This window comes from Corvus kubaryi, unplaced genomic scaffold (genome assembly GCF_017639235.1).
Source record: "Corvus kubaryi isolate FWS band 111438036 unplaced genomic scaffold, C.kubaryi_AGA036_p1.0 37361, whole genome shotgun sequence".
Taxonomy (NCBI): domain Eukaryota; kingdom Metazoa; phylum Chordata; class Aves; order Passeriformes; family Corvidae; genus Corvus; species Corvus kubaryi.
Window position 1 is genome coordinate 3,393,140 of NW_024581118.1, and position 22,225 is coordinate 3,415,364.

At 44.5% G+C, this 22,225-nt stretch overlaps 1 protein-coding gene across 11 annotated transcripts in view; it reads left to right on the top strand.

Annotated features, from left to right (window-relative positions):
* RABGAP1L (RAB GTPase activating protein 1 like) overlaps positions 1-22,225 on the top strand; it is a 236,765-nt gene that overhangs the window by 201,907 nt on the left and 12,633 nt on the right. For 9 of the 11 annotated variants that reach the window (XM_042033876.1, XM_042033874.1, XM_042033878.1 and 6 more), the window contains one exon: positions 15,478-15,570. In XM_042033876.1, coding sequence (XP_041889810.1) covers positions 15,478-15,570 — 93 coding nt within the window. Of the gene's footprint in view, positions 1-15,477; positions 15,571-15,849; positions 20,054-22,225 lie in introns of those variants that run through there. The other 2 variants (XM_042033881.1, XM_042033885.1) reach the window with 2 other exon arrangements.

A 22,225-nucleotide genomic window follows, 5' to 3' on the forward strand; every position in this document is an offset into this window, starting at 1 on the left:
GCCGTAAGGATTTTTAAGCTCTCAGCTTCTCATCGAAGCTGAACTGAGGAGGTTTAGAGTGGGTGGGTGAACTGCAAATACTTGGGAGGCCAGGGAGAAGTGCAGTACATAGTCATCCATGGGCTGAAGTCTAACTGGCAGGGAGCTGAACGTTTTTGGGGGTTGATAGTGGGGCTGTGTTTAACATCTTCAGGCCTAGACACTGGAAGAGGATGCACCCTGTTTTGCAGGGGCAGAAACTGGAGGGTAAGTGCTGGGCTGAGAGGAACTTGCTGAGGTTCAGCAAGTGCAAAGGCAAATGCAAAATCCCATGTAGGATAAACTCCCATCATCTAATGGACTAAATGTCTGGACAGCATGAGTGCAAGCTGGGAGTTGTGGTGGATAACCTCTGCCCTGCAGTGCCCAAGGCTGGCTGTGCACAGACATGTGTCAGGTGAAATCTATCTCACTCCCTGAGTGCAGTCCTGAGCCCCCACAGAGACCAGGGATATTCACAGGCTAAAGCAAGTGGACTGGAAGACTGACGGGAAGGCAGGGTCCGACTGCACAGGCGAAGGGTGGGAGAACTGGGGCCTCTTAGCCTGAGGAGGAGAAAGCTCAGGAGGGACCTGACTGCAGTCTCCTGCCACCTAAAAGAAAGTCTTAGAAAGCAGGGAGCCAAACACTGAGGCACACAGTGACAGGACATGACATTGTGACAAATGTTTATAATTTGCAGCAGTCAGTTCTGGCTCAGCACAAGGGAAAGCAGTTCTGTCCAGGGAGACCCTGGTGACCTCCATCCTTGGAGGCCTTCAGGAGCAGCATGCTCTGACTTTGAAACTGCCCCTGCCTGAGCAGGATCTTGGTCCATGTGCCCCCTGGAGCCCTTCCAATCTCAGTTTTACCTGGAGTCTCTAATTCTGCCTGTGTGGAATCTTGCAGAACAGAGTCCCTGGCAGCACTTGAGCTTTTGAAGCCCATCTTCCCCTGGCATCCTGTAGCTGGAGCTGCTGCCGGAGGAGGAAGGAAGTTTGGGCGGTCACTGTTACGGGAGTTCGCTCTTACCACAGATAAAATCCTCATCTGAGCCCTTTCCTTCCCAACAGAAGGAGGGATCCTGCTTTCAGGCCATCTTGAGGAGCTGTCCCACCTCTGTCCCTCCCTCCTGTGTGGGGGAGGAGCTACCAGATTCTGCCCTGATCCTCTTGCTTTGTCTTTGGAGCAGCTCCCTTGTGCTGAGGACCCTGAGCTCTTACATCTCTTGATGCAAAGGCATTTCCACTCTGCCCAAGCAGTTCAGGGGCTCTGCTCCACACCCTCTTCAGTTTTTTTTCCCAACTGCATCTCCCAGAACTAGAAGCAGTATTACAGTATTGGTCTCAGTGACAATCCAGGGCTGACCTTCCCTGGTGTCCTGGGTTGCAGTGTATTCTATTACCATCCTCAGGAGCTGTTGAAATCAGGTGGGGCAGTGTTTCCTTGCCTCCTCCCCCCAGACTATCTTGCTGTTAATTGCCCATCATTGTCCTGCTGCCTGACTCAGAGATAACTCCCTCCGGACTATCTTCTGTTAATGAGCCTAATCAACACTTGGCCTCATGACTCATTACCCCATTGTGAGATGCTCCACCCAGAGGGAGGAACCAAGCATTCCATCCTGGATATAATCTGGGACTCTGAACACCAGAGACAACCCTTTCCACTGGATTTCCAGAGGACATAGCCACCACTGGACTTTCTGAGGAAGAGCAGACCCTTTTCTACAGGATCACTGCTTCAGAGGACTGCAGCCACCATTCTACCAGACTGCTACCACCACCCTGCCTAACAGGGACTCAGGTTGTATCTTGACTCTGTCAGTTTGAAACAGTGTTTTCTTTTAGTTTTTTTTTCTTTTCTTTAATTTCCCCATTAAATTGTTATTCTGACTTGGTGCCTCCCACTGGTTTGTTTTCAAGCTAGTACACCTGGTCAGCTTCCTTTTCCCTATGCTCATGCATCCCAGGACTCACATTAACCTGGCTCTGACAACAGAGTTACGTTTTTCACAGTAAGGTGGTCTGTTATTTCCTGCCCTTCTCTCTGTACCAGTGTTTATTCCCAGTCCCACACCACTCTCTGTCCTCCTGAGCAGTGCCACTGCAGCTGCTTGCGGGGCTGAGCTACCAATGGTATTGATGCAATGAACATTTTCAAAAATAAGTAAATTGAAATATTTTTGCAGGATTATTCTGATCAGTTTGCCACCAAACAGTGAGGGGAGAGGGCTGTGGAGGAAGAGCTGGGTCTTGCCCAGCCAATGGCAGGCTGCTTTCCCAGCATGTGCCTCCCATTATGCCATCCCCTATCCTTCCCAGAGAGCAGAAAAGTTTCCAAACTTTTGGAAGAGTCCAAATGGTGCTTTCTTGGGACTGATCCCATCTCCTCATGGGATTCCACCCCAGCTGGAGGGCTACTGCTTCATGCTCTAGTAAAGTCCTGTGGACATGCGGTCTGGAGCCAGCACCATAGTGTGTTTCAGCTGAGGAAGCTGTTTCCACGAATTCAAATGTATGTGTACCGTTTCTGATTCTTCTTCTGCACTGTTCTTTCTTTCCATGTGTGATCCACAGATTCTATTAGCTGGATCGTATCTTTCATTTGCAGACCACTGATGTAGTGTTTGAGTGTGCTGGATCTTTGATGAGGCCCAGAAGAGACCCAGAATGTCACTGACCAAAAATGAAACATGTCACTGAATGATGATTCCCTTTCACGATGGCTTTTTGACCCATTTCCTGAGCTTTTTAATTCGTGGTTTATGGTTGCTGGATACTCCTTGGAGGGTCTGGGTTTTAAGAAAATAAATCCCTCATGTGGTAGTGAAGCCAGTGCTAGGGAAGACTCTTAAAACTGTAAAGTTACTTTCATCAGACAGTGTTGGAGGTTAGGATTTTTCCTTTTTTTATTTTTCTTTCTCCCAGGGAATTTTCTCCCATTTGTTGCCTAGGAGATGATAATGACGATACTTAAGAGAGACAAAAGATGTGGCTTCGAGGAGGAGGAGGAAGAAGGGTGCAGTTTGCTACTGTCTCTGAGCTGGGGAGCTTTCTCTTGGGAAGTGCAGAGGTACCACGAGATTTTGGCTGGGGGTTGAGGGGCTGGGCTCAGCTCCAAGCTCTCTCTCTCTTCAGACCAGAGCGGGACAGGTGTGGTTTTGGTGCCGGACTGTTGCTGCCCAGAGGATTTGCTGCCACTGCGGAGGTTTTTTTGTTATTCGCTGGGTCTCTTTATCATGGGTCAGCGAGTTGAACTGGGACCTTTCCAACACCCAGCCTCACTGGGAAGGGGACCCCAATCTCCTCCCACCTCCGGAGGGAGCTTCTTGCAGCTGTTGGCGGGAGCCCAGCTCCCGCTGCCCTGCCCTGCTGTTTTTGCCACTGCTCTGGGCTTTTTGCTACACTCTAAGCCAACACCCCATACCTGCCCGGACACCCCATGCCCCCTGGCACGGCTGAGGAGGTTTTGCCACCCCAGGTGTGCCCGCCTCTGCCATTCCAGCTTGCTGCTCTGAGGTCCCTGCTACAGCTTGTTTTGCTATCCGGAGTGGCACCGGGACCGGCTGCCCACCGTCAGTTTGTAAAGGAAGCCCCTTTTCCCTCTCCCCCCCGGCCGCCCGCCATTCCTGCGTGAGGGCCGAGCTGGCGCCACAGCGCCCCCTGCAGGCGCGGGGGACCCACCGCACTGCCCTGCCCGGCCGGGAGCCGCCAGCGCCCCTGGCGGCCGCGAGCGGAGCTGCACCGGGGGAAGGGCCCGCGGCCGGGAGGGGCCGGCGCCGCGTTTGTGGTGCTGCTCGTGGTTGCTGCTGTTCGTCTGCTGTGCTGTGTATATATATGTTCTAGTAAAGAACTGTTATTCCTTTTCCTGTATCTCTGCCTGAAAGCCCCCATAATTTCAAAGTTCTAATAATTTGCAGGGAAGGGGGTCACATTTTCCATTCCAAGGGAGGTTCCCGCCTTCCTCGGCAGGCGCCTGTTTTTCAAACGTAGACAGACAGATCTGTAGATAAAGAGTAAAGTGGGACCTACAGTTTACAAAATGATGCTGGTGTGGAACCAGTTTTTAGGCAGATCCTTATCAGCGCTGCAGAGCATTTGTGTGGGTTCTTGGTTTCAGCTCACCAACCTAAGTCATCCAGATGGGCTGATTTGTGGTGCTTAAATGTTATTTCCATACAGGGGTTTTGGTCTAAGGGAAGCTCTACTGCTTTAAGTATTTATTAAAGAAAAAAAAACCAAGAGTGGACCAGGTATTGCTTCTGCTAGTTCTGTCAGTCCTTCTGCCCTGCAAAAAAACCTGCAGAATGGTTAGAGCTGAGCTGTTTTCTGGACCATTGTGACTTGTCTGAATCATAATTATTTTGGAGTTGTAATTATTAATGTATTTGAGCAACACGTAGAAGTCCTTTTCTATATCCTCTATAATACCATCCAGCCTAATGGAATTCAAAGGAGGATTTGAACTTTTTTTTCTTCATTTAGTTTGAGTTACTGTTTTGTTCCAAATTAATAACCTGTATTATTTTCTGTTTATTTTCTCTCCATGTCCGAAAGCATTTCTTCTTGCTGCCTTTTTACTGTCATTGGATCAAGAAAGAATTATTTGACCACTGTCTCAACTACACATTTTATAAATAGCAATAGAATTTTGAAGCATTCAAAAGAAGGACATCAATATTCTGAAACCTTCTCATTTTCTTCTTTAAAAAAAATTCAGGGAAATCAATACAGGTGTTTCTGGGCACTCGAGAAACAGCTTGTTTCTGTCATCATTACAAGCCCATTTGGGAGAATAAATTTGAAATAAGTTTATGGATATGATTGGTTATATATGGCGAGTATGTTCATGCACTTTGAAAGGAGTGCTGAAATGAGATGAAAAGGCAGTTTATCTCTTTATAGATAGAGTCCAGTTTCATAGTTACTAGAAGGTGCAGGTAAATGTTAGTTACCAATATTCTGTCTTCAATGTGTACAACTGTTTTCATTCTTTTTAATCCCAGTTCTCAGAAGAATTCAGCATACTTTGTGCTGAGATTGGAAAATGTATTTCATTGGGTTTTATCTTGCTGGGTTTGTGCTTTCATGCACAGTGTAATACATTTTTTTTCTTTATTGCTTCCTTCTACCTGTGTCAACATTAGCTCACCAAACCCCAGCCAGCTGTGTTGACTGGAGTGCTGGTTGCTGGTGGTGTAAAGCTGTGGGCTTCTAGAAGAATCGAGCTGGTTTGATTTAGAGCAGCGTGTGAGCTGTGCCAAGGCAGTGCTCCGTGTGGATACAGTGCTGTGCTTTTGCTTCAAGGCAGCACTGCCAAAGTAATCCCCAGTTTATGGTATCAGGTGTAAGTAGGATACTGTATGTTATTTGTCCGTTACCTTGGAGACCACAGTGCATGGGCAAGAAGGAGCACACAGATTGTCCACACTCAGACTGAACTTCCAGAGCAGGTCAGATGCAGGAACCCAGAGTGCCGAGAATATTTCTCTGCCTGTTTTTGAGGGTTTTTACCCCCCTGAACAACACTATTTTAGCTTCAAACCTTGGAAAACATTACCAACAGTCAGACAAGAACTAGAAAACACAGTGGTGTGAATTAGGGGATCGACTACTATGTAAGATTGTCACAGGGTGAAAAATTTAGAGGTTTTAGGCTTCTCTTTGTAGTAAATAGATAAGAGTAAAAAATATCAAAATGGGGGATTGTTGTTGTTCTCTAAACCTTCTTCTCCTTCTTCTACTACTCCATATTTTGCAGTAAAAGTAGTTTGGAATGATTGGATAGAGAATTCCACAGTTCCTGCCTGTGTTACTGAAGAATTGGTAGGAAAGTGAAAATAATGTACGTTTTTAGTAACTATTGGTTAAAATATCTTTAAAAGGCTGTGTAAATCTTGATAATTGTCTTCACTCCTGCTTTTCTTCCTTCTATGCTGTACCTGGGTCACGCTAGTGGCTCTGTTCCTCTGATAAGACTTAATGAGCAACTATCTGGAAGCATTGAAACAAAAGGAAAAGTCTCAGTTTATCTTTGAAACTCCTTGCAAGGACTTTCAGTAAATTCTCTCCCATCAGGAGGGATTTGATTTATGGCATGGTACAGTGTCAGTCAGGCAACGCTGGAACAGGATAGCAGGAATCCAGTTATCTCAGAACCAAGGGTCTCATTCTTTCCATGGCCAGAGCAACAAGGAATAGACAGCACTAGGACAGAGAGCTCAAGGGAAAAAAAGATGGCTCTGCTGCTGCAGGTACCAGAGGGAGGCAGATGTTGCTGGTAATATTACCTGGCTTTGTTTCCCAAAGGAAGTGTCTGCTCTCTCTTTGTGGGAGCTCCTTCTCTTGCAGGGCTCCCTTCAGTGGCAGCAGCTTGGCTTTCCTGCTGAAGCTGGCAGCACAGACACGTTTCATCTTTTTTTTTTTTTTTTTTTCAGCCCCTCCTGCCTGACAAACTGCCTGCTTCTGTCAGTGCTTAAGGTGCTGTTGGGATTCTTTCTGCTGGGTGATAAAGCAGCAGGTCTGGAGTCCACTGGTAATTGATGAGCCCAACAGGGTCTCAGCTAAACATGATGGATGAGCACAGGTGAAGTGGCAAGTGGTAGTGGTGGCCAGTAGTGCTGGTGGTGGTGGTGGAACCATAGCTGGGGCAGGGAAAGCAGCAGGAAGTTAAAAAAAACCAAAACCAAAGCAGCCTTGTATGTAGAGGTTTGGGAATTGGTACAGCTCCTTTGTATCTCTGGGGGCTGATGGGCCGGGCAGCTGTGCAGTCCCATCCCCACAGATACTCTCAGGCAGCTGCTCAAACCACATTCAGTGGCCAAATAGTGCTTTTAAACTGCCCTGCCCTGCCTCCACCTCCCTGCCAGCTCTGTGCCAAGGCATCCCACAGGTACAGAGGCTGAAAGGGGCAACATAAGGCAAAACCCGATGTCTCATTCCAGGTACAGAGCAAACCTTCTTGGCATATGAAGGATTAGTGAGATAACAGAGCAGGGCATGGAGTAGTTGTTGCACTAAAAGGCTGTGCCGTGCTTCAGTGAGCCTTGCTGATACCTTGGAGTTGGACACTGTCCCACTTGTATTTTCAAAATGCTCATCATTTAATGTGTGGCTTTTTTTGGGGTATTAGCAATTTTGTTTATGGAGCTGGATAAGTAGAAAAAAGGCAAGACTTTTAGAGAATGAAGCTCTGTTAGGTGTTGAAATATAGATAAAAGTATTGGATATAACAAATATATGTTACAGAGCTCTACAAATGGCATTCTAGAGCTCTGAATGTAATTATATAATCATAGAATCACAGGTTTTAAGGGACATTAAAGCCCATCTGGTTCCACTTCATGCCATGGGCATGGACACTTTTCATTATCCCAGGCTGCTCCAAGCCCCATCCAACCTGACCGTGGGCACTTCCAGGGATGGAGCAGCCACAGCTTCTCTGGGCACGTGTGCCAGGCCTCACCACCCTCACAGGGAAGAATGTCTTCCTAATATCCCATCTATCCCTGTGCTCTGTCAGTGTGAAGCCTTTTCTCCCCTGCTTGTCCAAAGTGCTTCTTCAGCTCTCTTGGAGCCCCTTTAGGGGCTCTAATGTTTCCCCAAACCCTTCCCTTCCCCAGACTGAACAACCCCAGCTCTCTCAGCTGGTGTTCATAGGAGAGGTGCTCGAGCTCACAGAGCATCTCCGTGGCCTCCTGGACCCACTCCAACAGGTCCACAATGGTTCAGTTTTAATACAGAATAGGTATCTATTTTCTGCTGGTGGAGTAATGCACTAAAAAGTAATTGCACTTAACTTGTAGGTTTGAAATATTGATAAAAGTAATGACAGGTTTGAGCATCAAGGACCTCCACACACATCAGAGAAACTTGATGCTGATTTTAAAAATGCAAATGAGATTTTTTTTGATACTGTGATTCAGAGTTGATCTAAAATCATATTAACATATAGGATGTGTGTTCAAAGAATACTGCAAGGTTCTTTGATTACCTGGGCATATGATTCAGAGTTGTGATCTAGCACCCCTCGTCCATCTCAGGAAGCAGATTATTTTTCATCTTGTGCTGGACACAGAGTGTGACAGGAGACAAGATGTGGCTCAGTCATTCAGTGGAATTAGAATCTAGTCTTGCAGACAAAAAATTTCACTAGTCTCCTGGCAGGTTTCAGAAAATGTATTGAGCCAGGGGTTTATTAGCTGAAAGCTGTGCACACTGTGGACTAAATATGTTGAATGAGATTTTACAGTAAAGCCCTGGTAAAACCACTGGTTTGAACCTTGGATAAGTTGCTGGCCTTTCGTTGGCAATTGTGCTATAGGTCTGTGTTAGTTCCAGGATAAACAAGGGTGGAAGTAAACCCTAACACCATGTAGCTGGGAGAGGCTGTTTCCCTGCTAAGTGATGCAAGAAGATCACTTGGTTCTTTCTCCTGAATGTCTGACTCTGTTGTCACAGGGATGGTGGTGAAGGCTGTGTGTGTCTTCCTGCTTGCCGTTCTCTTCTGCTTGATGTGCTGAGAAATGTGACCAAAGCTCTGAAGTTATTGTGGACACGGGTTAGATCTTAATCAGAATGAATTATATACCTTTAGTGGGGAGAGCTAAGAGTTGGATTTTGCATAGTCACTGAGGAGACATAAAACCTTCAGCATCAAATACTGTATTTCAAAAGGGGCGTGTGTGTAAGCCACAAAATCACTCGGAGCTGTTATGTTTATGAGGTACAAACTGATTAATAAATGCTATGCTGGAAAAACAGCTGCTGCTCATAGGAATTGTGTTACCCAGAGCAGGGCCTTGACTTAGATGGCTGGGCAGTATCACTCTCCCAGTTATCCAATCCTCATTTTGGCTGTGCCATATACAAGTAGTTCTTTACCCTGGATAGTCCTCAGTAGCAGAGGTCTCATTGTTCAGGCACTCTTTAAGTTAGATCAGATAATAAAAATGACCTGTAAGCAGATATTTTCCATCTAGAATGTTTCTGATATTGGTGTCCTTCACCACAGTGTTGCTGTTGACCAGAGCCATTGAAATGCAAACTGTGTGCTGGCTGACAGTGGATCTGGCTGTTGCTTTCCCGGTGTGTGTGTCACTGCTGCAGCCCTTATCTGTAGAGAAGGAAGCACTTGTGTCTGGGGGAGCTGCAAGACATCAGAGACATCATTTCTGCAAGTGCAGAAAATAATCAGCCATTTCCAAGCACTGCTTTGCAGCCACTCAGGGTGTCTCTTCTTTAATAAAGCAAAGAGAATTGAAGTGGATAATAAACCTTCCATCTGTCAAAGTGAAAATGAATTTTTGAATGCAGAAAGACATTTGGGGATTCTGAAAAGCATCTGCTACAGGCAGAACATCCTTCCCTTGACCCTTTTTCTTAGAGGCAGGTTCCCCTGCAGCCTCTCAAACACAAGCCCAGTGGTCAGTGTAGAGGTGTAGAGTTACAGTTCAGGGAATCCAGACTCCATTCTCTTTTCCTGTGTTGCTGCAGGATCACTGTACAATGGGGCTTATTGAACATCCTTCTGTCTCAGCTTACTCTTAGTTAAGTGTTTTGCTAACTGAGCCTAACTAAGCAGATCTCTAAACAGCAGGGCTGTGGAAGAATAATGGGCTATACCTGGTTCAGTGGGTTTCCATGAATGGAAATAACATCATAGAGATGAAAATCTGACAAAAGGATCTGGTGTTGGAAATGGTCCAGCGTCACTGACTCTGCTGTTGCTGCTGGTTTGAATCACAGTAAATTGTGCAGGTGCTCTGTAAATTTTGCAACCTGCCTTTCTCTTGTTTCTGTAATTCCCTTTGAATGTGCTAGTTGCAATTGAGACATTTTGATAATGGACTAATGCTAATGGAGAAATTAAACAAAATTCACAGCAATGCTGGTTTCCTTTACCTTCAGCTGGCTTTCAGGTTGGCTTCCTGTTATCCTGAAGACTCTCTTCAGGATAAAGAGTCGTACAGACCTCGCAAGGAGGTGACTTGCAGCAAGAAGAAGAATCTCCCCCTGCATGGAAGGGCTACTCAGGTGTGCTGGGGTGGAGCTGCTTTGCTGATGTACGAAGAGCATTTCTCTCAGTTCTGTTCCCAAACACGAGGTGGAGAGATGCTTTACTGCAGCAGATGCTCAGGCATGCATTCAGCAGGACATCTCTCTAACACCATGTTCGTTTCCAAGGAATTTCAGGGAACAGCTCCTTCCTTCCGGCTCAGATGGTAAAATAGCATCTGACAGTTGGGGCTTTTATTGTGCCCCAGAACCAGGGATCAGATGGTGCTGAATGAGCTGTACAGTGTGGGGTTGAATGCGGGATGTATGGGGTCTGAATGGGATACTGTAGCATAGTGAAAACATTGGAGGAGGGCTCTTCCACTGGCTTTCAAACTTGTGGTGAAACAGCCTGTTGCCAGTGAGCCCTTCCCTGCATGGAGTCAAAAGGAGAGAGGCATTCTTCAAGCTGTGCTCCAGCCTGGGATTTCCTTTAGGCAGCTGATGTCAATCCTACATTAATTTTTACAAATGGATGCTGCAGGTTTTCTTCTGTGCAGAATACCCATCCCAAATAAGAGTTCTGTGAGAAATGGCAACTTTCCCTTTCAGATTTCATGCTTGTGGCTGAGATCTCATTGGAGATACAGCTGTTCAGATTATGTTGCATGATAGCTGAGTACAATATCCCATTCACCCCCTTTAAAGTCTAATGCAGGAGACAAGTCTGTTGTGTCAGCGTGGTGCTGTGGGGTTTGTTCTTTCTTTTTCATTCTTGCCTCCCCACAGGAGAAAAACAAATGGCTTATCTACTTCTGAGCCTTACTCCTAGACAGATATGGCAGGATACTCCTTCACTGCTTTTGGCCAACCACGTTTTAAGGAAAGGATGATACAGCTGTCCGTGGTAATGACTGCACAGACGAGTAGCACCGAGTCAGTTTTTTCATCTAATTTTGTTACACTGAAGCCTTCATTTGGCTTAATAAAGTACTTAAATAGAGCTGTATTCCTTAAAATAGAGCTGCTTCCTTCCTTGAACCTGATGTAGTTGTATTTAAAATACCAAGTATTAACTGGAACAAATTGGTACAACTTTGAGCGTGAACTAAGATGATGCATGTGATTGGAAATTTTTTACTGCTAATCTGCTGAGGCTCTGTTTAAAGCTCACAGGCTTCATGTGACACTCACAGAACCAAGCCTCGTTGTGAAATTTCATCTGATACTGTTCTAATTCATAAAGTGAAGAAAATTAAGTACAACAAGTCTAACTCGCATCTCCTTGAGAGGGGTACTTGCATTCTGGTTTTGTGAGAGCCTCTTGCACCTGGTACTTCTGGCTGTGAGCAGGGGCTGAGCTGGTCCCAGCACTCCTGAGCCAGGCTCCCAGGCATCACCTCTGCTTGGAAATGGTCCTGATCTGCAGCAGTGGGAAGAGTCTGGGCTTTTGCTGGGGATCACAACATGCCAGGTGTGTGGTGGCTGGATCGAAGGGAGGCTGGGCTGCACCCAGGGTCTGTGGTTGCTGTCAGTGCTTGCTCAAAGCAGGTGGGGGAGGCTCACCTTTGGAGGGGCGCAGGACCCTCACCTCAGCTTGACTTTACCAAGCACATCCGTCGCCAGCGAAACGGGAAGTTATGTCACCTGCTTCAAAGAATGAGAAAGGAAAGCAGTGCATACTTTCTTCATTGGCTTTTTTCTCTCCTTTTTTTTTTTTCTTTTACATTGAGGCAAGAACTAGAGAGGACAAAATGTTAATAGTGAGGAGATTAGAGAATACTGGCTACGTTGTTAGTGTGGTGGGACAATGTAGTTTTGGAGTGTTTATGCAGTGCTAGATAGAGAAGGGACATGGGAAGCTAGGAAAGAGATCCCCTGCTCAGTTTGGCATTGTGGTGGTGCTGGAAATCAGAAATCAAGTAATAGGATTTCACTATCTGGATCAGCCTCTGGCTGTCTGCAATATGTTCAGGAAATCGCTTCACATCTCTGCTTCCATTTCCTTGGCTGTCAAATGAACACAGCAATAACTGCCTCCTCTGAGTGCTCAGGCTGCATTAGAGCAATAAAACATTTGGGAGGAAGGAGTCATAAGTGTGATTTATGAATCCAGCAAGGCCTGGCTGAACTGCCTGGAAACACACCTAAAGAAATCACAGAATGAGGGAAGGGTCTTCTGAAGCTGAGTGGATGCTGATGCTCGGTGTGCTGTCCATGCCCAGGATTGCCCAACGAAGTGAAGCAAATCTTTCCAGCCCTGTCTGAACAGGGGCCAGTTAAAACCAAAGTGGTTTTGTTTCTCACCTTCCACGTATCACCCCGCTGCAGTGAGTCCTTCAAGCATTTGGTGCCATTGGGTTTTTTCAGGAAGAGGTTTTGCTTGTTTAGTTGTTCCGTGTGGATGTTTTATTAAGATGCTCTGCATGGGTTTTTCCCTGCATACAACTACTTGTAACATGATTTTATACTTGAAGACAATAAAATAAAACAACTCAATGAGATAAGATATTGAGATAAACAATTATGAGGAATGTTTATATACTGTAAGAGTCTCCTAAATTGGATAACCATCAGTTCAAGCCACTATACCCCATGGTGCTAAAGAAATAAAAAAGGAATCAATATTACAGAAGCTTTTACAGAGAATTTATGAGCACTTTGTTCAGGATCAGTCCATGAAGGCTGAAGCATAGCTAGCACTATGCACTTACTTACGAAAATGCTTACTGAGAAGTCCCTTGTTGAATGCACAAAGTGTTTCAGGGAATTAAATTGGAAAATATGGAAATAGGCTTTTAGAATTTTTTTTCCATTTATTAGTGTATACTCAGAAGAAGAAAGTGCTGTAATAAATTACCAAACTCCTTTGAGAAATGTGGCTGAATAGACAGTAACAGTGAACTGTAGTCCCTGCCAAAGTTCTTGGGCATACCTGGTCCAGTTTCTATTTTATGAGATAAGTGTATTAGTATGGACTGGTTTCTGGTAGGAGTTCCCTCCCAGCCCCTTAAGATAGAATTTCACTTTATTTAGGTACTACTTCCCAGTTAAGACAAGATTTGCAGAACAAATAGATACTAACATACATCAGTCACTATGACCTTTCAGAGAGCTGGAAGCTGTTTTCTCTGTCACGCCTGATGCTTGCCTGATCTGATGCCTGTTTCAGGTATTATTTACTGTCAGTACTCCTGAGAAAGTGTTGCTGTGCTGTTTGCTTGCTGGAGGGTGTGCCAGGCACACGGGTGTCCCTCAGCCCAGGCCACGGCCAAGGATGGCTCCTGTGGTGAGGAGCGAGGGAGCCGACGCCTCGAGAGGCCCCAGAGGACCCACACGTGGTCCTGCTCACAGCTGTGAATGAACAGATAAGCAAGTGAGGAAAGCACATAGATAAGAACGGTTGGTGGAATGAATTAGCAGGCTTTAAGAAATGGTTGATAGTTGTGAGTGGAGGGAGCCCCCAACACGCAGTGCCAGGCTAAGGTGAGCAGCACTGCTCTCATCAGCATGGGGAGGTAAAGGGTTGCAACTGTGCCATTTTTACGTGGCTTTCCATTCTTATTTCCCTATTTACACACACAGAGACAAAATCTATCTTACAGCTCTTGTTCCTTCAGATGGTGGGATTCTTACTGGAGCACTCATGTGGCTGCATGGATGGGAATCTTGTCTCTCTCCCTATGTAGTGAAACTTAGTTCTTATATGCACTTTAAAGGTTTCAATGAAAAGCATCAAAAATCAGAAAAATCTTTGGTTGAACAGGTCATCATCTAAGTTACGTCTGTCTTGTGCCTTTTTGCCATGCTGCACCCCAAAATCTCCCTCATATTTATCTTTATTTCCTGGTGGTTGCATATTGGAGCACAAAACTCCACAGCAGAACCTGAGAGCTGTGTTTGGAAGGTGTCCTTGTAACACCCCAGCTGGGGAGCCTTAATCTGGTTCCCTAAATGAAAGCCCAGTGATCTTGGTGAAAGGATGGGATGGGTCAGGCTTCGGATGTGTGATGGGTTTGTTTCATTTAAAACACTATGGTGAAATGATTTCTTATTCTTACAACTATTAAGTATCCTCAACGGTTTCAGGCTGCAGCCAAGACAAAGGTGGCTGAGTTTGTGTTGGGAGGATTGTTCAGTTGAAATGTGTAGAAGCATCTCTGACTCATTTTCATTTCATGGTGTTTTGCTCTGTTAAGTGTCATCAAAGTGAAATTCTCGTGTAAGTTTGCTCAATGTACTTCATGTTTTTATCTTTACCCTTTTCTCCTTGTTTGCCTTAAGGGGGTTGATTTCAGACTCCATCAGCAATTGTGGGAATTGGTGCTACTTTATTAATGCTTTGCAGATCATGGGTTTCACGTTTGCTGCTTGCGCCTCTCTCTGCAGCAACACTGAGCACTTGCTTGGTCCCTTTGGGTACTGCAGAGCAAAGAGGTATTGGGCTGAAAACCAGTAAACAACACCAAAACGATGCAGAAACTCCTATCTCTGCTCACTGGCAGTAGTTTTTTGCCCTAAGGCAAGGTGACAGTGGCATGTCCTCACACCAGGAGGCAGCTAAACATGATCAATATAGGCAATAGGAATATCTGCATGACAGATCCAGGGAAAGCCTGTGTTTATACTCATGATGGTACATGGCATTAGGCATCTCTCTGGCTGCCAGTAGGTGACCTGAGTAATGCTGTCAGAGGTCTCTGGGGAGAGATGGGAGCACTGCATACCCAACCAAAAGGTGAAGGGGAAGCAAAGGACCCCCACGCTTTGTTTAAAAGAGCACAGGTTCCTTCTGATCAGTGTTTGAAGGGGAAGAGTTCCCAGGATCAAGCAGCCTGGGTTTTGCCCTTTCTGCACGGCTGTTGACCAAATTTGTTTGTGATTTCTCTGAGCCACCTCCCTGTTCTCTTGCGCTGCAGCATCTCCACCTGTGCCTAGGAGGGCTCTGGTGCCAGACTTCATGAGGGCATTGGTCACAGGCTGTAATTTAGACATTAATACTCTCTCCGCAATAAAAACCATTACTTGGCTCTCCCCCAGGGAATTGTCCAGTCCTTTTGTATGAGCACTCCTTTGTTCTCATCTCACTTTTAACAGTTGTCTTGCTAAAGCATTGTTTCGGTGAATCATATGTATCGAAGTGTGTGTTCCTCTTCCCTGTTCTCCCACTTGTTTGTGCTTTTTTTCTTCTAGTCTTACTAAAATGTCTCTACTTCATTTTGTTTCCCTTTAAATGTTTGAATAATTAGCAGCAGTGGGCACAGAAAGATTTCTGTCGATGTGAGCTGTGAGTGTTTGACATGGCTTAATGAGTAGGGAAGGGGGGACAGTGGGGAGAGACTTTACTCAGCAGCAGCTTTCCAGCACTTCCTCAGTCTCCTGTTTGTAGGGAGTGCTTTCAGTCAGCTTTTCCAGTGTTCCTCTAATTTCTAAATGCATGTTTCCCAAATCTATTCCACAGGTGCCAACGAAAAAGCTGAAGAAATATGAGAGAGAGTACCAAACAATGCGAGAGAGCCAGCTGCAGCAGGAAGATCCTATGGACAGATATAAGGTAGGGAGATGCTATATGGGAACTTGTTCCACTGGTGACTCCCACAAGGAGTGACCTGTCTCCAGCAGTTGAGCAGAGGTGTGTGTACCGTGCTCACCTCCCTGGGATATGCCACTGCAGACCTTAGGGAAGTGAAGTGCCAGGAGAAACTCATCCCCTTTCTTGAATAAGCACTTTAAACCTTTGGACTTAGTCTTTTTTTCCAAGAATATTTCAATCACAATTTGTAACTCTTAAGACATCTGCAAGTAGCCACATATAATATTTTTCTTCTTTCAGTTTATATGTTTGTAGGTAACTCTCCTGCTGTTGCACTTTTACGGGAGATCTTCATGAGCCGCAGAAACAAAGGGTGATTCAGCTACAGACACAAAAAGGAGAAAATACACATTGTTCTAGTGCAAGCTGTGTGCAGTGGCATCCACAGAGACTTTGGAAGATGAACTCTTCCTTGGCTGATACGATCCTTATTATTCATTCCTGTTTATACCAAGCATTAGTAATTTTTTGTTAAGATAATACCTATTATGGTGGGACCCAGAGCACTCCTGGGTCCTGAGGTTCTACTGCAATAGAACTAATAGTGATGGGTATTCTTCTTTAAAGGATCAGAGAAATAAGCTTCAGCTGTTAATATGATAGCTCGATAGTTCAGCAAAAAAGAACAGTTCTTCAATTTTGGGTCAGCTTTGCTTATCTTCACAATGTATTTGCTTTTGTTGTCACAGCTGCGTTCTGTTGCCATAGATTTTGTGTGCTGGAGGCTCTGCCTCTGGGCACAAACTTTAGTGAGTGCTCAGGATCTGATTATTCCTCGCTCTGTTTTGAACAATTCAGTTTTCTTTAGGTGAAGCTGCCAGAGGTGAATCACTTCACTGCCCACTGCCCAGGGTAGCTGGGAACTGACATTTCTTATATATCCTTGTACTGTTTTCCTGCTGTTCTTCACTGTGCCTTAATATGTTAAGTGACATTGCAGTTGTTACGGAGTCTACCAGGAGTGTGGAGTGGTGAATAATCACACAGAGTGCAACAGGCTTCACATGGTCTGTGAACATAAGGAAAGTGCACCACGTTCAGAAAACTAGAGAATGGAAATCTCTAGTGAGAAGATTGTGCCTTCATTTGTCAATGTGACAAAGTAGACTTACAGGTCCAAAGTCAAACTGACTCTTTTTTTTAAAAAAAAAAAGCCATTATCTGTGAGAAAATTGTATTTTAAGTGTTGGTTTTTTGCTGTCAAAGGGCGGATATTTTATTGCTTGTGAGACTTAAGAGTGCTGGAGCTGCCGAGAGCCAATAGCAAGTATAGCCTGTTTAGAAAAAACCACAACTTGCTGCTGGTTAACTTTTAAGTATTTTTCTAGTAGTTCACATATAATACTGTAGAATAAAAATAATGCTTAGAAAACAAATAAGGGTTCTTTAAAGCTTGGTGGAAGCATATTAACTAGTTAATCCTGGTCAATGGGTGGTGAAGAACATTATCCTAAGCTGCAAATGAGGATATGGAAAGTGACTCTTGGGCCGCTGTTGATGTGAGTCACTGTCACAGTCAAGATCACAGCCCAGGGTTTTGGCTTGCGCTTCTGAAACTCACTGCAGATTTTTTAATTAAGCTGGATTGGGTCTGATCCTCTTAAGCATGCTGTGAGTAGAGTCCCTGTAACAGGATAGTTGCACATTAACTTCAAAGCTTGGACACATTGTTCAGTTGATGGGTGTTGTAAGTGTTGTAAGCGTTCTTTGCTCCTTGTCTTGCTTGTTAGATTTTATTGATATGCGAAGTTGAGGAATTGACATTTCAGGAGTGTTTCCAAAGGGCAGCAAGAAAATGTCAGTTGTGTGGATCCTCCCAGGCAGCATGTGGAAAGCCAGCCTTGCTTTCTGCTTGTCCTTTAAGAGAGCACTCTGCAGCCTGCGTGGTCAGAGATGCATTTCAGTTGGGCAGCACCTTTGCAGGGCTTCCACAGCCAGGCTTGTCTTGGCAAAGGACAAAAGCCAGTCTTGTCTCCGAGCGCAGCACCGCTGTCAGCTCCTGCTCTGTGGGCTGTGCCCACAGCCCTACCATGTTGTAATTTTCAGTTTCTCTTCCCAAAACAAAGTGAGGTTTTTGCTGCCTAGGAAGGGGATGTTTCTTGGATGGGATCACTGGAGTAGAGATCCCTGCAGAATGTTCCTCATATGGGTCAAGAAGGAAAAGATCTTTCAATCAGTTGATAGTTTTTAGCTATAGTTTTTAGAATTTTTGTTAGCAGCAGAAATTTGTCAGGCACACAGGCACTTGTAAGCTGCAGTGATGAAGGATGTCTGAGTAAGACACCTCCCTGTGACACAGCCCTCAGAGGAAATGCCTCGATGGTCTCTTGAGAGAGAGGAAGATGGGCTGGTTTTGCAGTGTCTGACCCAGTAACCAGTTGTGTTTGCCTGACAGGTTAAATTCACGTGCTCCCATAAACTGTGGTAAACATGCAGGAGTTCTGCCCAGCACATATTTTACATGTTGTGATTTGACGTACCAAAAGAACAGTATTAAAGAGCGCCATTATTTTTGATGTTTGTTTTGTTCTGTATTTACAAGTGTTATTTAGGAAAAGTGCAAGTTTTTCTGGACACGTTTTTACTTTATTTTCCATTTCTTACAACAAATTATCACATTTTTGTCAGATTTTTAAAAGGTGCAAAAGTGAAATATGTTCTAAATTGCTGTTTGTCACCAAATTTCGTAAGTTTTAGTTGAAATAAATTACAAATTGCCTATAGAAGCCAGGAAGAAAAGCGAGTTGTATGTGCAGAAAAAATAGTAATATAGTTCAGATTGATGTTTTTCTAAATATTATGGAGTTTTATTATGGAGTTTTATTTCTGTGTTTGAGAATACCTCATGTAACAAGATTTGGGTTGACTTGATGAGAAATTTCCAGGACTGAGCTTGGGAGTTGAATTAAAATAAAGAGGATATAGTCGTACAAAGAAGGGCTGGAGTTTTGCAAGCAGGTGCTGCTGTTCTGTTCCACCTTTTCCTCTGTTGACCTCTTTGTGCAAGGGAGAAGTTGTGTGAATAAATGTGTGATTTGGACATCTCTGTAATAGCCTTCTCTGTGTTTGAAGGGGAAGGAAAAATTAATGCACTGGTCCTTTTTATTCAGTCATGGCAACTGAGTGTTAACCATCATGAGGAATATCATGATGACTTTTCTTGTGGGACATTGTCTGTTGTTTTTTTTAAAAAGTATACTGGGGCACTTTGGGGAATGCCTCTCCAGTGTCACCAAATAGAAAACACAACTACCTCCAGGAGCCTCTGTGTTGCTTACCATGAGAGGCTTTCCTGGATTGCTTGCTGTAAAAGCTTTTTGGGTTTCTAGATGGAGGTTCAAAGGATTTTCCTTTGGGGCTCCTCCAATATCAAGAGCCCTTTCCATTGGGTTTATGAACACCTCAGGTTGCTCACATCCAGAAAGTGAATTTTAATCAGTGTTTTCATTCCATCATTGAGGGTCTGTTCAGACTCAGAGGCCTCGGGTTTGGATGCCTTGATTTAACCCAGCCAGCAACTCAGGCAGCCGCTTGCTCACTCCACCACAAGTGGGTGGGGGAGAAAATCACCAGTGTAATAGTGACAAAACTCGTGGGTTGAGATGGAGACAGTTCAGTAGGTAAAGCAAAAGCCGTGTGCTCAAGCAAAGCAAAGCAGGGAACTCAGCCACCCCTTCCCACGGGCAGGTAGTTGTTCAGCCATCTCCAGGAGAGCAAGGCTCCATCACACATAACAGTGACTTGAGAAGACAAATGCCATCACTCCAAAGGTCCTCCCTTCGTTCTTCTTCTCCCTGCTTTACATACTCAGCACGATGCTATATATATGGTCTGGAATATCCCTTGGGGTCAGTTGGGATCAGCTGTCCCGGCTGTGTCTCCTCCCAGCTCATTGTGTACCCCCAGCCCTCTCACTGGTGAGGAGGGACAAGAAGCAGAAAAGGCCTTGGCTCTGTGCAAGCCCTGCTCAGCAATAACCAAACCATCTCTATGCTGTCAACAGCTTTCCCAGCACAAACCCAAAGCATACTAACCACCATGAAGAAAACTAACTCTGCCCGAGCCGAACGCAGCACAGGGTGTCGCTGAACAGAAACAGAATTGCTTAACAAGGTTGGTGACTCATTACGCCCCACTTGAGTACAGCACAGAGAGGATGCATCATGGCCACTAATCTCCTCAGGAATTGCTCCTTGGTGCAGAGGGTGGAGTTCAGCCTTTCAGTCTTCCTGAACTGAGCCTTGCCTACTGCTTTCAAGTTTGCCGTCTTCTTTCCATCCAGTGTGTGATGGAAGTGGGACTATATCTCTCTAAAACGCATAACAAAAAACACAATTAAGAATAAGCAACTTTTTTTTTTGTATTAGAAATTTCTTTATATCCTGTTTTCACTGTCTTTGCACCAATGATTGAAAGCAGTATTTGGTCTGTGACTTTACAGGAGGTAAGTTCATTTGTGTTTGTGTGTATCAGCATTGTTTGTCCTCTTTGGAAATGCAGTATCCTCCTTTTAAAAGCTAACCTGAGTTCACCAGCCACCTTCTGTAACCAGGAAGAGGAATTCGGGAAAGTTATTTTAAAATTTGTTATTTTACTGACTGTATGAGATGCCGAGCTAGAAACCGAGCAATGCTGAGGAGAAGGAAATGGTTGTCATAGTAAATTCAGTGTTGTGTAGAGGAGGCAGGAAGCTGTCTGTTTACACCAGGGACAGCTAGCAGGTCTGACTGGTTGGCTGATGCCAGTTATAAAATGCTGCCTGTGATGTGAGTCCTGCTGTAACAGACCTGCTCCATCTGTTGATCTTTGTCATTGGGAGCATATTTCATAGAACTCCAAATATTTCAGAGCCTGTGGAAATAGTTTGCTACACATGAAAAGCGCTGTTTGCTCTTTCTGTCTTTACTGTGTCCTGTTAGTTTTTATTTAGACTTAGGCAGACTGAAGAGTTTCCTCCTGAGAAGGGAGGCAGTTTTACACTGCTAGACCTGGGGGGAGGAGCTGGAAAAGACAAACCAGCTAATGAGCATACTGCCCTGGGTGGAGGAAGAGTAAAGGTGGCCCTGTGAGAACCTCTCAGCTGTACTAGCAGTACGGTGAACAAGCTAAAAACATCTTTTAGCTATTGACTGGATGCCCAAGGTAAGAGCTCTTTCCCTCACTGCCAGCGTACCAGGGAAATTCTAGTTTAAGAGGAGGATAGTGCATTTCCAAGCACGGAGCTTGCTTACCCACTTGTCTGCAAATGCAAAGCAGGAGCTCTCAACCTCTCACTGTGTGCCTTGCTTTGCAGACACTGAAGCTTTTGGCAAAGACATAGCAAAATGAGAAAGTCGGTTCGTCTATTTTGTGAAAGTCATAAGAATTTCCTGCTTTTTTCCTCCCTATGGAAAGGTATTGGTGCTGCAGCGCCTGGTCCTACTCAGGTCTTAAGTTTTGGGTGAACTCAGGTCACTTTCTGACAACCGGCAGAGCCGTGTCTATAAAAATCAACATTTCTAACATGGTCTGAACAAAAGACAGGAATAAAGATGTGTTAGAGATTATTAGTAGTACTGCTACTATTGACTGCAATTTGGTTTTACACTTTAAAGCTTATATTATGTTTACAGAAAAGTTGTACTTTAATTTTTAAAATTCCTTGTCCCAAACAGACAACAGTGGATTTAAATAAGAAAGATCCCCGAAGTTGTGTGTCTTTTAGCAGTGGTTATTTTAACTGTGTTAAGACAAAGGCATTTTATTTACAGTTTCTGTACAAAAGAAGTTACTCAAAGTACGATCTTTTGGAAGGGAAATGAACTAACTTCCCTGTACAGGGCAGTGCCTATTCTAGTTACACAATAGGGTCACATTAAGGAGAGAAAATTTGTAGATGTTCCACTTCCTCCCACAGAGGAAGTTCCCACACAGAAGAGACTTTTTTTTGCATCCTCTTAGAGCTCCCGTTTTTGTTTAAGACAAACACGTAAAATCTGCTTGCAACAGAAATGAAAATTGCAATTTCATAGTTGTGAGTTTGGAAAGAAAAGATACCTAAGCATAGCTGGTGAGTAGGAAGAAGTGAAAACAGGTGAATAACATACTTAGGCAAGAAATCACATTTCGTAGGAATGCACTCACTGAGCTACTCTCGGAAAACGTTTTGAGTACTAATCTATATATTATTATACATCATTGACTTTTACTGACATATTTAGACTTTTACTGTTTTGTTTTGGAGAACATAAGTTACCTTTCAGGTGAGAACTAGTCCTTTTTGAAGTCTCAGCATACAGGTTACTGTTCTTCCACCTATGAGCTTCCATATGAAGGTGGTGTTTTTCCTTGAATTTCCGTAGTGCAGTGATTCCCTTTGCAGTTTTGGTATGAAAGATACACAGTGACAGAAAGCCAGCAGAGTTTTTTTCTCTTAAAATCCATTTGAGGAAGGGACCATCTGTCCCGCCTGGCTGTGCGCTTCTGAAAATGAGGACTTGAATTTGATGTTGGACCCGTGGAAGTCCACTGACCCACAGGCATCTTTTGAATATGGTTCTGTTTCTCAGCTCTGGAGCAACAGTCACAGAAACTGATTTCTAAAAGACATGAATTATTGCTGTTCATTCTCATGCTC